Source organism: Oryx dammah, unplaced genomic scaffold, assembly GCF_014754425.2.
Source record: "Oryx dammah isolate SB20612 unplaced genomic scaffold, SCBI_Odam_1.1 HiC_scaffold_10, whole genome shotgun sequence".
Classification (NCBI taxonomy): domain Eukaryota; kingdom Metazoa; phylum Chordata; class Mammalia; order Artiodactyla; family Bovidae; genus Oryx; species Oryx dammah.
In genome coordinates, this window is record NW_024070194.1 from 59763927 (window position 1) to 59781266 (window position 17340).

Consider the following 17340-nt stretch of genomic DNA (forward strand, 5'->3'; position numbering starts at 1 on the left):
CTCCTCTTCTCTCCTTACAGTTGTCAGTGACAAAACAAGGTAAAAGAAACTAATAGTTGATGTAACAACATGGATGGATTTGGGAAGGAATTATGCTACATGAACTAAGTCAGACAAAGACAAATACTGTATGATCTCACTTGTATGTGGAATATAAAAAATACAAAAATGAATATGATAAAACAGAAACAGACACAGATACCATGGTTACCAGTGGGAAGAGGGAAAGGGGAAAGGGCAAGTTAGGAGTAGGGAATTAAGAGGCACAAATTACTATGTATAAAAGGATACATTAAACAGCACAGGGAATACAGCTAGTATTTTATAATAACTTTAAATGCAGTATAAATTATTGAATCACCGTGTTGTACACCTGAAGCTATTATAACATTGCAAATCAACTATACAATTAAAAAAATAATTAAACTAAAGCCAGTTTGATCCTTAAAAAAAGTCCAAAATGCCTTAACCAATGGGTAAATGCAATAGTTATAATTAAGACAGTTATTTAATCCTTTTAATCTCTGAAATAGAAGAGCTACAAATCTATTTTTTCTACACAGTGAACTTTGTAGCAAAATAAAACATAGTATACACAAACCTCACCATTTGCTAGCACCTAACTTAATCAAAGTTAGATGACTGGAAAACACAACAAATCTTTCATGCTTTCAAGGTCAGTTTCTAAATTTGACATCTTAGACTGGAGTTGGCCTTACCCAGGAATTTAAGGTCAGGGTTTATGAATTTAAGGAAAGAGTTGGAGACCTGAAAATACAACAGAAAAATCCTTCATTCTTTCAAGGTTAGTTTCTAAACTTGACATCTTGAATTGGAGATGGCCTTACCCAGGAATTTAAGGTCAGAGTTTATGTTAAGCAGGACCTCAAATCAAGTTTAGAAACAAGCAAATCTTTAATCCTGTATTTAAGGGGAGAGTTTGAGAGGAAAGGTCAGAAAAACAGATCAACCTCCTGTTGTAAATATGAGGTTGTCATTTGTTTTTACATACTGCATGAAATATGCCTGTTTGGTGTTCAGTGTCTTCTATCTATTTTAATCCCCGTGTCTGGGCAAATGTGTTTATATTAGAAAACTCCATGAGGGCAGGAAATTTAGCTTTTCTTTATCATAAATCATCTGATTTAACTCCACTTATCTAAGAGTGTGGAGCCTGGTGTGCCCAATTGCTGGCCAAAAAGTATACTCATTGACTGACAGATTGTCCATAAATCACATATTGGTTTGTAAAGAATGGAATAGTTGACAAAATTGTTTTATGCATCAATGCAAGCTATCTTCATAAGCATCTTATGAGTCAGCTGAACAAGTATTATCAGTCTTACTAATTGACAGACATGACTAGAACCCAAATGTTAATCTCCTTTCAGGCATCACTGATACGTATGCACCTATTTCTGCAACAGGTGACTGAATGAATAAAGTTCAATCAATAGTAAGATTCAAACACTCTGTTCCCGAAGCCCTACAAATAAATTGCTGTTCGTCTAAGTTAAATGAGATATCCTAAGGACAGGCAAATTTCAAATAAACTTCAGGGGCCAAGGACGGGAAATAGTAAGACAGGGTTTGCTCAGGCCAGAGGATTGGAATTGACAAAATTCAAACCAGGGGTGAAAATAACAAAGAATAGAGGACAAATGCTATTTTTCTTCTAGTATAAATAGAAAAAAAAATTTTAATCTCTTAATAGACTTTTCAAAGAATAAAGAAAGCTTCATTTTGCTTTAAGCCAAGAAACATTTCATAGCATACATTTTCCAAATTGCATATGATTACCCTGAAGCACCCATTCAAACTCCATTAAGTGTTTTGTTTTCCTTAGTTTAAAACTATTTGGTAAGTATGAAATGATGTAAGAAGTGAAATTTTTCAAACATAAAATATAATAGCAAGAAATACATAATGAGAATTTCACCATTCCCATAACATTTGCTAGACTGATACAAGGCAAAAAGAAATGGGATTGTCTTGGGTATGAAGAAATGTTAAAAGATACAACAAAGCTACATATTATTGGAAAATGATGACAGAGATTAATCTAGAAAATATCAAAAATAAATGGATAGGTTTCTTTTGAGAGGGAAAAAAGGAGTCCAATTAGGAAACCTGAAGGCTAACCTGATTGGAAACTATGTCCAAGGGGCTCTCTGGTTATCACTTACTTGCTATTCAGGCCTCCAGGGTAGATCACTGTCAGGTATGTCCCTTTAAATTAAGAAAAAAAAGACACACATGCCAACCAACCAAGACTCCTGAATCCAATCATATATTCCCCAAGGTTAGAAACACCACTCAGGAAAAATAAAAAGGACAATCAGTTCAGTTCAGTCACTCAGTCATATCCGACTCTTTGCGACTCCATGAATCACAGCATGCCAGGCCTCCTGTCCATCACCAACTTCCAGAGTTTACTCAAACTCATGTGCACCAAGTCGGTGATGCCATCCATCTTATCCTCTGTCGTCCCCTTCTCCTGTCCACAATCCCTCCCAGCATCAGGGTCTTTTCCAATGAGTCAATATTTCGCATGAGGTGGCCTAAGTATTGGAGTTTCAGCCTCAGCATCAGTCCTTCCAGTGAACACCCAGGACTGATCTCCTTTAGGATGGATTGGTTGGATCTCCTTGCAGTCCAAGGGACTCTCAAGAGTCTTCTCCAACACCACTGTTCAAAAGCATCAATTCTTCCGGAGCTCAGCTTTCTTTACAGTCCAACTCTCACATCCATACATGACCACTGGAAAAACCATAGCCTTGACTAGATGGACATTTGTTGGCAAAGTAATATCTCTGCTTTTTAATATGCTATCTAGGTTGGTCATAACTTTCCTTGCAAGGAGTAAGCATTTTTTAATTTCATGGCTGCAATCACCATCTGCAGTGATTTTGGAGCCCAAAAAATAAAGTCTGACACTGTTTCCACTGTTGCCCCATCTATTTGCCATGAAGTGATGGGACCAGATGCCATGATCTTAGTTTTCTGAATGTTGAGCTTTAAGCCAACTTTTTCACTCTCCTCTTTTACTTTCATCAAGAGGCTTTTTAGTTCCTCTTCACTTTCTGCCATAAGGGTGGTGTCATCTGCATATCTGAGGTTATTATATTTCTCCCGGCAATCTTGATTCCAGCTTGTGCTTCTTCCAGCCCAGCGTTTAATACTAATGCTTTTTTTTATTTAAAGTTTTATCACAACTCCCTCTTATCTTCCTTTCAGCTCCATTTGTGAAAATGCATGTAAAGTTTGAGTCGAATGGTATCCTTTTCAAATTTTTCCTTAAATCCCTGAAAATCTGACTTTTGAAACTTGGGAATGTGAAACTAGGACAAGGGAATACTGAGGACCCACTTTACTTGCTTGCTTCAATCGCAGGCCTAGACTAAGAAGAAACCTTTCAATGAAAATGAGAGGGAAGTCTGCAATAGTATAATGCTTAATATTGACTTCTACCCTGTCCTGCCCCAGGAAAGGTAAGGAACAGTTTAGGGAAGAGTAAGATGAGAGGTAGAAAACTTAGGAGGAAGAGGAAACTTCCTAAATTCTTAGGAAAACCTGCCAGGTTACCCATAGAGTTCATGTGTTCAGACAATGCATTTGTGTAACTAGCACCTGCATCTTCAAATGCCTTGCACTTTGTCATCTGTGTCCTCTAGCAACTACTTCCCTTGGATATCTTTAGACTTTCCACGGCCAGTCTTCCTTGCCTGTGCCCATGAGGAATTGGCAAATTAATTAAGAGTTTCTGAACACTATCTTTTGTGTATATCTAGTTAGAAGTGTGTGCATGTGTGGTCTTTAATGGAACAATAACAAATCTGTGAAGACCCTTTATTGTTTTTTTAAATTTGCCTTTCCAACAGATCCTATGCAAAGGATCATGACTAGTTCCTCATACATTCAAACCACTAGTTTTTTAAAGTGTTAACATAAATTTAGAAATATTATCCAAAAGTATTTCACATTGACTAAATTAGTATGTATTTAGCTCAAATACTTAAGAGCTTTAACAAATATCATTCACAAATACTCTGCTGTCAATTTGAGCATAAAAATGTAACTTTGCTCAGTTAGTAAGTGGTTGATAGCTGTCCACTCTCTGCAGAAGTGTTTCTGAATATCCAGGGGAATAATACCTGAAAAAGAAAATTTTCTATTAGATCTTTGTGAAAAGATTTAGCACAGTAGGCACAAAAGATTCAATGTAAGATACTTATCTGAAATAATTCTTTGAATGAAATCTCTAATACACCAACCAATTATACTGCAGGAATGCTTTGTGTATGAGGTTAGAAACGATCAAGGAAGAGCACCAGTTCACAAGACTGTACCAGAAACACAGCAAAACATTTAAGAAGTATCAGTGCAATGGCAAAGAAAGGGTATTTTCAAAGTAGCCAAAGTATTGGATCTTCAGCATCAGTCCTTCCAATGAATATTCAGATTGATTTCCTTACGGCTGACTAGTTTCATCTCCTTGCAGTCCAAGGGATTCTCAAGAGTCTTCTCCAACACCACAGTTCAAAAGCATCAATTCTTCAGCATTCAGTTTTCTTTATGGTCCAACTCTTACATCCATACATGACCACTTGGAAAACCATAGCTTTGACTAGATGGACCTTTGTCAGCAAAGTGATGTCTCTGCTTTTTAATATGCTGTCTAGGTTGGTATTCATAGCTTTTTCTTCCAAGCACCTTTTTAATTTCATGGCTGCAGTCACCATCTGCAGTGATTTTGGAGCCCAAGAAAATTAAAGTCTGCCACAGTTTCCATTGTCTCCCCATCTTTTTGCCATGAAATGATGGGACCGGATGCCATGATCTTCATTTTTTGAATGTTGAGTTTTAAGCCAGCTTTATCACTCTCCTCTTTCACTTTCATCAAGAGGCTCTTTAGCTCCTCTTTGCCTTCTGCTATAAAGGTGGTGTCATCTGCATGTCTGAGCTTATTGATATTTCTCTCAGCAGTCTTGATTACAGCTTGTGCTTCATCCAGCCCAGCATTTCGCATGATGTACTCTGTATATAAGTTAATAAGCAGGGTGACAATGTACAGCCTTGATGTACTCCTTTCCCAATTTGAAATCAGTCTGTTGTTCTATGTACAGCTCTAACTGTTGCTCCTTGACCTGCATACAGATTTCTCAGGAGGCACATGGATCACAGCCTTGTCTAACTCAATGAAACTATGAGCCATGCCATGTAGGGTCACCCAAGACAGACAGGTCATGGTGGAGAGTTCTGACAAAACGCGGTCTACTAGAGAAGGGAATGGCAAAGCACTTCACTATTCTTGTCTTGAGAACCCCATGAACAGTATGAAAAGGCAAAAAGATATGACATTGAAAAAGATGAACTCCTCAGGTCAGTAGGTACCCAATATGCTACTGGAGAAGAGTGGTGAAGTAACTCCAGAAAGAAGAAGAGATGGAGCCAAAGCAAAAACAACATCCAGTTGTGGATGTGACTGGTGGTGGAAGTAAAGTTCAATGCTGTAAGGAACAATACTGCATAGGAACTGGAAAGTTAGGTCCATGAATCAAGGTAAATTGGAAATGGTCAAAGAGGAGATGGCTATTTTAGGAAACAGTGAACTAAAATGGACCAGAATGGGTGAATTTAATTCAGATGACCCTTATATCTACTACTGCGGGCAAGAAACCCTTAGATGAAATGGAGTAGCCCTCATAGTCAACAAAAGAGTCCAAAATGCAGTACTTGAGTGCAGTCTTCAAAATGACAGAACGATCTCTGTTCCTTTCCAAGGCAAACCATTCAATATCACAGTAATCCAAGTCTATGCTCCAACCACTAATGCCAAGAAGCTGAAGTCAAAGAGTTCTATGATGACCTACAAGACCTTCTAGAACTAACACCAAAAAAGATGTCATTTTCATCATAGGAAACTGGAATACAAAAGTAAGTAGGTCAAGAAATACTTGGAGTAACAGGCAAGTTTGGCCTTGGAGTACAAAATGAAGCAGGGCAAAGGTTAATAGACTTTTGCCAAGAGAACACGCTGGTCATACGAAACACCCTCTTCCAACAACACAAGAGATGACTCTACCCATGAATGACACCAGATGGTTAATACTGAAATCAGATTGATTATATTCTTTGCAGCCAAAGATGAAGAAGCTCTATACAGTCAGCAAAAACAAGACCGGGAGCTGACTGTGGCTCAGATCATAAACTCCTTATTGCCAAATTCAGACTTAAATTGAAGAAAGTAGGAAAAACCACTGGACCATTCAGGTATGACCTAAATCAAACCCCTTATGATTATACAGTGGAAGTGACAAATAGATTCAGGGAATTAGATCTGATAGGCAGAGTGCCTGAAGAACTATGTACAGAGATTCATGACATTGTACAGGAGGTGGTGATCAAAAGCATCCCCAAGAAAAAGAAATGCAAAAAGGCAAAATGGTTGTCTGAGGAGGCCTTACAAATTGCTGAGAAAAGAAGAGAAGCTAAAGGCAAAGGAGAAAAGGAAAGATATAACCATCTGAATGCAGACTTCCAAAGAATAGCAAGGAGAAACACAAAAACCTTCCTAAGTGATCAATGCAAAGAAATAGAGGGAAACGATAGAATGGGAAAGACTAGAGATTTCTTCAAAAAAAACTAGAGATACCAAGGGAACATTTCATGCAAAGATGGGCCTAATAAAGGACAGAAATGGTATGGACCTAACAGAAGCAGAAGATAATTAAGAAGAGGTGGCAAGAATACACAAAAGAACTATACAAAAAAGATCTTAACAACCCAGATAACCACAATAGTGTGATCACTCACCTGGAGCCAGACATCCTGGAATGCGAAGTCAAATGAGGGCCTTAGGAAGCATCACTATGAACAAAGCTAGTGGAAGTGATGGAATTCCAGTAGAGCTATTTCAAATCCTAAAAGATGATGCTGTGAATGTGTTGCACTCAATATGCCAGCAAATTTGGAAAACTCAGCAGTGGCCACAGGACTGGAAAAGGTCAGTTCTCATTCCAATCCCAAAGAAAAAGAAATGCCAAAGAATGTTCAAACCACCGCACAATTGCACTCATCTCACATGCCAGCCAAGTAATGCTTAAAATTCTCCAAGCCAGGCTTCAATGGTACATGAACTGAGAACTTCCAGATATTCAAGCTGGATTTAGAAAAGGCAGAGGGACCAGAGATCAAATTGCCAACATACATTGGATCATCAAAAAAGAGAATTCCAGAAAAGCGTCTACTTCTGCTTTATTGACTACACCAAAGTCTTTGTGTGGATCACAACAATAAATATATGATACAATAAATGGATAAAAAAAAGCTAGCAAGTGTAATTTAAAATTTTCTAAAGCACTTGGAATAATTAAACCTCCTAAGATGTTTTCTCCAGATAAAACCTAACCTTCAAGACTTACTTTATCCTTTGTTAATTATCTTTCTCTCTTCTCAGGTGCTTGACTTAAAAACTCATAATTTATGTTACATTAATTTCTTGAACATTTTGTCAAGTTACTGTGGATAGAAGAGCCGTGTTTTCTCAACAGTGTGCTTACAAGTAGTCACGGATAAACATGTACATACATGCATACATAAAGAGCTACATTAAAGAATGTCTCTCCACCAAAGGCTTGTGTGAGTGCCAGTCGCTCAGTTGTATCCAACTCTTTGCAACCCCACGGACTTTAGCCTGCCAGGCTCCTCTGTCTGCTATACAGCAAAGTGACTCAGTTATATACATATAGGCGTTCTTCTTTTTATATTCTTTTTCATTATGGTTTGTCAAAGGACATTGAATATACTTCCCTGTGCTATACAGTAGGACCTTGTTGTTTAAACATCCCATATAATAGTTTATGTCTACTAATTCCACCTCCCAGTCTTTCCCCACTCTTGGCAACCCAAGTCTGTACTCTATGAATGTGAGTCTATTCCTGTTTTATAGATAGGTTCATCTGTGACATATTTTAGATTCCACATATAAGTGATATCTTATAGTATTTGTCTTTCTGATTTACTTCACTTATTATGATAATCTCTAGTTGCATCCATGTTGCTGCAAACAGCAATATTTCATTCTTTTTTATGGCTGAGTAGAAAAACATCTACTTCTGCTTTATTGACTACACCAAAGCCTTTGACTGTGTGGATCACAACAAACTATGGAAAATTCTTCAACAGATGGGAATACCAAACCACCTTACTTGCCTCCTGAGAAATTTGTATGCAGGTCAAGAAGCAACAGTTACAACCAGACACAGAACAATGGACTGGTTCCAAATTGGGAAAGGAGTACGTCAAGGCTGTATACTGTCACCCTGCTTATTTAACTTATATGCAGAGTACATCATGTGAAATGCTAGGTTGGATGAAGCACAAGCTGTAATCAAGACTGCTGAGAGAAATATCAATAGCCTCAGACATGCAGATGACACCACCCTTATAGCAGAAGGCAAAGAGGAACTAAAGAGCCTCTTGATGAAAGTGAAAGAGGAGAGTGATAAAGCTGGCTTAAAACTCAACATTCAAAAAATGAAGATCATGGCATCCGGTCCCATCACTTCATGGCAAACAGATAGGGAGACAATGGAAACTGTGGCAGACTTTAATTTTCTTGGGCTCCAAAATCACTGCAGATGGTGACTGCAGCCATGAAATTAAAAAGGTGCTTGGAAGAAAAGCTATGAATACCAACCTAGACAGCATATTAAAAAGCAGAGACATCACTTTGCTGACAAAGGTCCATCTAGTCAAAGCTATGGTTTTCCAGTAGCCATGTATGGATGTGAGAGTTGGACCATAAAGAAAACTGAATGCTGAAGAATTGATGCTTTTGAACTGTGGTGTTGGAGAAGACTCTTGAGAGTCCCTTGGACTGCAAGGAGATCCAACCAGTCAATCCTAAGGAAATCAATCCTGAATATTCATTGGAAGGACTGATGTTGAAGCTGAAACTCCAATACTTTGGCCACCTGATGCAAAGAACTGACTCATTGGAAAAGACCCTGACGCTGGGAAAGATTGAAGAAAGGAGGAGAAGGGGACGACAGAGGATGGTTGGATGGCATCACCAACTCGATGGACATGAGTTTGAGCAAGCTCCAGAAATTGGTGAGGACAGGGAAGCCTGGCATCCTGCAGTCCATGGGGTTGCAAAGAGTAGGACATGACTGAGTGACTGAACTGAACTGAGTATTCCATCAACATCTCCTTTCTATCTGTAATAGCAGTAATTTGTAATTTGTAATAATAGTCTCATTGATATGAATGTGAGCATAAGGCAGAGAAATAATATGCAGGGAACTATGAAAATCAAACACTTTCTATTAACAGTTGATAATTTACTTTGAACTCTGTTTTGGGGTACTCTTTAGTAAAGCACGTATTAAATTAGTACAGAAATGTCTCAAATGACATTTCAGTTTCATTTGGAAAAGTATGTGTCAATCAGAACATCATTTAATTTGAAGGATAAAAGAGATGAGGGAGAAGCAGAAGTATATTTCGGTCTTCTGTGCTATTTCAAAGTCCACATTTTCACACTGTGGATATAAAAATCTCAATTTGAGAATAGAAAAACAGAATAACATTGACCTTCCCAAAGTCCATTTTTCCTACCTTACTATTTCTTCTGGGTAACAGTTGTTAATGCTGTTGATATATTCTTGAAGGAGAGATCCAGGTTCTGCTTTTATCTCTTGCACCTTTTTAAGTCCACCACTTGTTACAAAAAGTCGTCGAGCTTTGCTATCATGTGGCAGCACCTTGAAAAGTGAAGCACATAAAAGTGTCAGCTTTTCTTTACTAAGCTGGATTTCTACTCTTGAAAAGCAGTAATATATGAGGAAATGAAAAAGAGAATTTATGTCTAATATACCTGGAACATAATGAGCCTAAATTTGCAAATGATTCCAAGAAAAATGCAGCCTTTTTGGAAATGTATCAACTTGGTATGCTGTGGAGATGGAATAAAGCCAATGAACAGAAGCAAGGGTAATAGGGATCCAACCATATAGGTATGATATACAACAGTGGCCGTTCTTTGCTTACAGCCATTCAAGGTCTCTCCAAAGTTAAAGGCAAGATCCTTAACAAGGCGCAGAGGGTCTTCTGTGACTCAGGTCCTAAATACCTCTCCAAAGTCCTTCCATACCAACCTCTACACTAAATTGTGTTTCAATAACCTCAAAGGTTGCGTCTGAAGCATGTTTTGCTTTGCCTATGCTGCTTCCTCCTCTTCGAAATCCCTTCTGCCCTCCACACACTTCTCCCATTACTTGGGGGTAACTTCCTTTAAGAAACTTTCTCTGGGACACCCCTACTCTCTTTCCCAGGCTGAGCTGGGTACATTTCTTCTCTCAAAGCATTCTGTTAGACCCCTTTCAGTGCACTTGCCACATAATAGTTTAACTATCAGGGACTTCCCTGGTGGTTCAGGGGTTACTAAGACTCTGTACTTCCATTGCAGAGGGCACAGGTTCCATCCCTGACAGGAAACTAAGATCCCACAAGCTATTAAAAATTTTTAAAGTTTTTCATGAAGTCTAGCACATTAAAGTGTTTTCTGATTGTTTCATCCAGTCCCCTAGCTCAATTATAAAGTTCTTTGAAAAAGAACTTGGTCTTAACTATTTTTTGTCTATCCCTTAATGCTTAACATGTAGACATTTAACAAAACTAAAACTACAAAGGGATTTTGCTATTAGAATGATAATACACATCAACTGGACAATAAAAGATGACACTAAGTGTGCATGTTTCTAAAAAATGGAAATGCCTATAGGCTTTAAATATTTTGTTTGGCCTGGAGAGTTTTTATTACCTCCTATCTTTTAAATTAATATCTTTTTATCTTCTGCCTTGCTTTCCTCTCTCTTTTCTAGTGCTCTGGATCCTTAGATTAAGCAAAGGTAAAATTCAACCTGAAGCAAATATTCCTAAAGGCACATTTATAAGAGTATGTGGTATGCGGTATTGTGTTGTTTTTTGTTTTTTATCTTAGCTAACTTCCACAAATCCCACTGACTTACTTTAAAAGTGACTTATTTTGAACTCAGTTCAGGTTAGTGTTTGTTTTCACAGCAAGTTCAATAAAACTAGAATATCTCATTCCTGGTAGCCTAAAAGATTAGACTATGAAATGAAACTTTCAGAAATAATGTCAGCTACTCACAAGAAGTGATGACTGTAGATGATCCACTCGTCCCCTTACACCTTCTTCCCTCTTAGCTGATCAAATTAGCTGGTTGCTTTCTTACTTAGCATCCAGAAAACAAAGGTTGATTTTTTTATTCTTTTTTTAAAAAATGTATTTATTTGACTGCACCAGGTCTTAGTTGCAACACGTGGGATCTTTGATGCATCATACAGGATCTAATTCCCCAACCATGGATTAAACCTGGGCCCCCTGCACTGGGAGCACAGAGTCTTAGCCACAGGACCACAGGGAAGTCCGCTTATTATTTTCTTAGAAGGAAGAAGACAGAGCACAGGTGTTTGATACACAGAGCTGTATCCTGAGGGGGCTTCAGCAACGTAAAACCTACCATCCAATGACTATGGTGCTTAAGGGGCAGCAAGATGTTGGAGATCACAGAAATGAGTCAAAGACAGTACGATCTTTCAGAGGAATACCTAAAACTAGACCTATTCAGCTGTAGGGCCCAGCTTAAACATTTTAACAACATACAGTTTTTGTTTAGTATTTGTAGAAATATAGTACACAACAGTAGTACCTCCTTCATACAGCCTTATAACTGACGCTTCAAGCAAATTTGGCCCCCATTCATTTTTATTAATTTTTTAAAATCAGCCTTTAGCACTTTCATGTTTTATTTCTCAAAAACAACTTTTTAGGGTTTTGTGGGGTATTTTTTTTGAGTGCCTGGGATTAGGCTAAACTCTATACGTATAACAACTCATTAATCTTTACAATGACCCTATAAAACAGGTTCTCTTATTAGCCCCAGTCTATGGGTAATTACGCTAAGGTTTAGAGAGGTCAAGACGTCGTTAAAGGTATTGCTGCTAGTAGAAACCCAGGCAACCCAGCTCCAGAGCCTGAGCTCACAGCCACACTGAGATACAAATTTCAAAGACCTTATTTTCTTAAATTCAACCTGAACACAACCTGACCACTTCTTGATGACTTAGGGTCCCCCTCCTGGCCATCCATGGCTGTGGGAACACACACAGTCTCTCTTGGCCTCAGCTGTCAGGAGTCAGTTCCTCTGGCTGGACCCCATCCAGCAGCTTGACCTTTCCACCTTACTATCTTGAGTCTGCAGTGAGCTAAGAAACATGATAGCCATGCTGGTTAAAGAGTGGTTACCAAATAAGCCAATACATTCCAAATGATTGTCTGGAAGCATCTCCGGTAAGTGCATGGATTTCACAGAAAATACTGTGGGGATCTTTGCAGTTGTTTCCAGCTGAGTGAGACTAAGAGTTACCAGGAAAACTACCAAAGGGTTATGAAGTTTTCACATGTTGACTCTTTTACTCTCCAAGAATATAAAAAAGACAGGACAGAGGCTGTGAGGAAGCATGATGAAGAAGAAAGTGTGAATTAGTTATGTGTGAATTTTATTAACTTATGTGAATTTTATTAACCTATATTACCCTCCCTGTCGATATGATCAGTAAAATCAAATAGTAAAACCCTGCCCCCATCTTACAGAAGAAAACACTGACCCAACAAAAAAATGCAAGTTAATACCTCGTTTTAATTCTCTTTCCCCACTTCCAGGCTAAGAGAGCATGTCTTACCTTACTGAACTGTCCAACCACGTGCTTCAGAATATTGGGAGGAGCATCATACAGAAATGGTTCAAGAGCTGGTAAATAGGTGCATTTTTGTAAGATATTCTTTATGGCTTTTTTACTCTATTGAAATACAAAGCAAAATACACACCAAAGTAAGTAATCAATGAAAGCCTGACAGAAAGTCACATCTTGTGTTCTGGAATTTGAAAACGAAGAGCTTCATAATGAACCTAAAAGCTGTTGGTGACAAAGTCTACTAATGTGCTAGTGGAGATCACATTCACTGTACCACACAGCCTTACCCCAATCCTAACAGTTCCAAGTTGGTGACAGACTGTCAAGTTATTAATCAAGAACTCTAATGACAGTAGGAATCCACTGAGCTTTACTATCCTTCATCAAGAAATATACTTGATTTTTGACTATAAACTTCTATATCAGGATGTATATCATTAATCATAATCAGTTGAATTATCCAGCATGAAACGAATATTAGTATATTAGTTAGGATTTTGTTTAGTTGTCAATATCTGGGCTTGAGATTATTTAACAACACTACTGAGATATAATTTACATACCATAAATTCACTCATTTTAAGTGCACGGTTCAATGGATTTTTAGTAAATTTACAGATTTGGGCAACCATCACCACAATCTAATTTTAGAACATTTTCATCATCCCAAACAACCCCATGCCCATTTATAGTTATTCCATATTCCCTCTTCCACTTACCCCTACCAACCCCAGACAACTACTAATCTACTTCCTTTCTCTATAAATTTTACTTTTCTGGACCATCCGTATAAATGAAATCATAATATGTTAACTTTTGGTTCTGGCCTCATTTGCTAAGTATAATGTTTTTGAGGTTCATCCATGTTATAGCACATATCAGTGCTTCACTCCTTTCATCGTCAAATAGTATTCCATTACAGGGATTTATCACATTTTGTTTATCCATTCACCAGTTGATGGACATTTGGGTTAATTCCACTTTGGGCTAATATGAATAATGCTACTATGAAGATTCACAAGCAAATTTTTTCACTTGGGAAAATACTGAAGAGTAGAGTTATTGGGTGATAATTGTAAATTTATGTTTAATATTTTGAGAAACTACCAAACTATTTTTCAACATGACTGCAACATTTTACATTCTCACCAGTATTGTAGGAAGGTTCAATTCTCCATAGGATAATCAACACTTGTTATTTTCTGTCTTATTAATTATAACCATTCTTGTGGGTGTAAAGTAACATCTCATTATGGTTTTGATTTGTGTTTCTCTAATGATGTTGAGACTCTTTCCATGTGCTGATTGGTCATTTGTCACTGAAATGTCTATTCATTTTTGCCCATTGCTTAGTGAGGTTATGTATCTTCTTATTACTGAGTTGTAAGAGCTCTTTATATATTTTGAATACAAGTCCTTGCTTGAATATATGATTTGCGAGTAATTTTTCAGTCTGTGGCTTGTCTTTTCATTTTTTCAGTAATGTCTTCTGAGGCATACAAGTTTTTCATCTTGATGGAATCCAATTTATCAATGTTTTCTTTTATTACTTGTGCTTTAAGTGTCATTTTTAAGAAATCAATGCCTATTCCAAGGCTAAAAATACTTACTCCTATGTTTTCTTCCAAGAGTTTTATAATCTTAATTCTTACATTTAGATCTATCAGTATTATTCATTTTTAGTTAATTCTAGTGTATGGTATGAGATAAGGATCCAAATTAATATTTTTGTCTGAAGGTATAATAATTGTCCTAGTACCATTTGCTGAAAAGACTATCTTTTAACATTAAATTGCCTTGGCACCTTTGTGAGAAATCAGTTGATGATAAAGGGTCCATTTCAGATTTTTCATTCGATTACTACATTGACATATATACAGTCTTTCTGTAAGCATCTTGTTTGTGTAGCTTTATAGTAAGTTTTGAAATTGGGCAGTGTAAGTCTTTCTTTTTCAAGATTGTTTTGGCAAGTTCAAGTCCTTTGCATTTCTATATGAATCTCAGGATCAGCTTCTCAAGTTTTTTGAGGAAAAAAGACACTGGGATTTTGACAGGGATTGTATTGAAAATATAGATCATTTTTAACAATATTGAATCGCCATTTTAACAATATCAAACCTTCCGATCTGTGAACATGGAATGTCTCTTCATTTATTCAGATCTTCTTTAATTTTTTTCAGCAATGTTTTATAGTTTTCAGTGTACAAGTCTTATACTTCTTTTGTTAAATTTATTCCTAAATATTTTATTCTTTTGATGCTATTATAAATGAAACTATTTTCTTAATTTCATATTTGAATTACTCACTACTAGAATATGGAAATACAGTTGGTTTTTACATATTTATCTTCTTCCCAGTGATTTTGTTGAACTCTTACTAGTTAGTATTAGTGAATGTGTTTGTGTGTATTTCTTAGGATTTTCTACATACAAGATCATGTTATATGTTGGGTTTAAAATGTATAAGACTTTGGAAAATATGACTTGTATTTGGTGACTTATGGCTGTGAGTGAAATAAAATTGCTCCTATAATTTTATTCTGTGACTTGTACAGAAATTACGTGGGGTCAACAAATCCTTTTCTTTACCTAGGTCAGAAAATCAAGTCATGTGTTACTTCAAAATAATGAATAAGAGATTATGAATTTTGCTAAATGTCACAGCATTTAGTAGATAGTGTTTATCTTATAACGTTACATGATGATGTTAGGGAAGGAATCATGGACTATCAATGTAGGGCAACTTGGGTTTGAGCCTGGTTTTCCTACAAACTAGTGGAGAATCTACAATCTACATTCATTAATTTTTCTGTCATTTCTAAAAACTGACTCTAGCCACACTGATCAAAGCTCTTGTAGAAACCACAATAAGTGATTAGCAATACTACCCTTTTTTTCCTATTAATGATACACATAAGAATAGTAATTAGCAAAACAAAATTGTCAATTCTAGACAAACACTTGATGCCACTTTGTTTTTCACAGAAAAAGAAAGGAGTAACCAAAAATTATTCATCGTTGCTTTCATTGTTGAAAATGAACGATCTTTCTTGAAAACTGCTTAAAATGAAAAATGCTTCTTTATTCAAAAGTTAATTTTATTCTGAAAGTATTCTGACCAAAGAGCTACAGTTATTTAAATGAGGGGGTTACACAGGAGTAAATCTTCTTGACTCTGTGCTAGGAAAATTCTTCTCACATATAGCTCCAAAAGCACAGGAGCAAAAAAAAAAAAAAAGATAAACTGAATCTCCTTAAAATTTTTTAGAGACTTGCTGTAAACAATACTATCAATAACGTGGTAAAACAACCCACAGAAAAGGAAAAAAATATTTGTAAGTCATACATCTGATAAGGACTTGTATCCAGAAGATGTAAAGAATCCTTAAATTCTCAATAATAGAAACATAAATAGCCCAATTTTAAAATGGGCCAAAGGTCTGATTAGACATTTCTCCAAAGAAGATATACAAATGGCCAATAAGCACAAGAAAAAAAATTTCAGCATCTTTAGCCATCAGGGAAATGCAGATCAAAACCACAATGAGATATGAATTCATATCCACTAGGATGGCTACAATTAAAAACAAAGACAGTAACGAGTAATGGCAATGATATTGAAAATTAGAACCCTCATACATTGCTGGTGGGAATCAAAATGGTATAACTACATTGGAAAACAGTTTGACAGTTCTTCAAAATGTTAAAAAGAGTTATCATATGACCTCGCAAGTCCATTCCTAGGTATATACCCAAGAGAAATGAAAACACACATCCACACAAAAACTTGTACAGTTATGTTCACAGTGGCATTGTTCACGATGGTCAAGGAGTAGAAACAACCCAAGGTCCAAGCAATGAATAGAAAAGCAAAATGTGGTATATCAATATAATGGAATATTATTTGGTAATTAAAAGGAACAAAATATTGATATATGCTACAACATGGATGAACCCTGAAACAAGAAGCCAGGCACAAAAGGCCACATATATTGTATCGTACTGTTTAAATGAAATGTCCAGAAGAGGCAAATCCTCAAAGACAGATAGTAAAATAATGGTTGCCTGGGGCTAGACAGGGAGGACATGGAGTGACAGCTAATGGGAAAATAAAATGTTCTAAAATTAGACTGTGGCGATGGTAGCACCTGTGAATCTTCACTAAACCATTGAATTGTATAGTTTAAAATGGGTAAATTATATGGAATACAAGTTATATTTCAATAAAGCTGCTAAAAACAAAGGGGAACAACCAAGACAATTAGAATGTAATATTTAAATAATTATGTTAGAAATAGTCTTAAAACTATTTGAATAGCTTTATAACCATTCAAATACCAAACTAATTCCACCTAATATCTCTGAATCAAAACAAATGAAAATACAACTGCCTGAATATTTTCAAAATATATGTAGGTAAGATGATTATATAAAAGATACATATTTTTTTCAGTTTTCATAAGGCATTTGAAATTACATAGGTACAGGCAGATAGTAAGACCATATAAAAATGTGCAAGAAATTCCAAGGGGCTGCTCCTGGGCTCTCCTGGAT

General features: G+C 36.5%; 1 protein-coding gene across 2 annotated transcripts in view; it reads right to left on the reverse strand.

Moving 5' to 3' along the window:
- Positions 1-3833: 3833 nt before the first annotated feature.
- The window catches only part of SPAG6 (sperm associated antigen 6), a 58832-nt gene continuing 45325 nt past the window's right edge, over positions 3834-17340 (reverse strand). Inside the window, exons 9-11 of one of the 2 annotated variants that reach the window (XM_040248580.1) lie at positions 12775-12891; positions 9625-9770; positions 3834-4154 (exon numbers count right to left, since the gene is read on the reverse strand). In XM_040248580.1, the coding sequence (XP_040104514.1) occupies positions 4085-4154; positions 9625-9770; positions 12775-12891 (333 nt within the window). In that variant the 3' untranslated portion in view covers positions 3834-4084. The remainder of the gene's footprint in view (positions 4155-9624; positions 9771-12774; positions 12892-17340) is intronic. The other variant, XM_040248581.1, reaches the window with a different exon arrangement.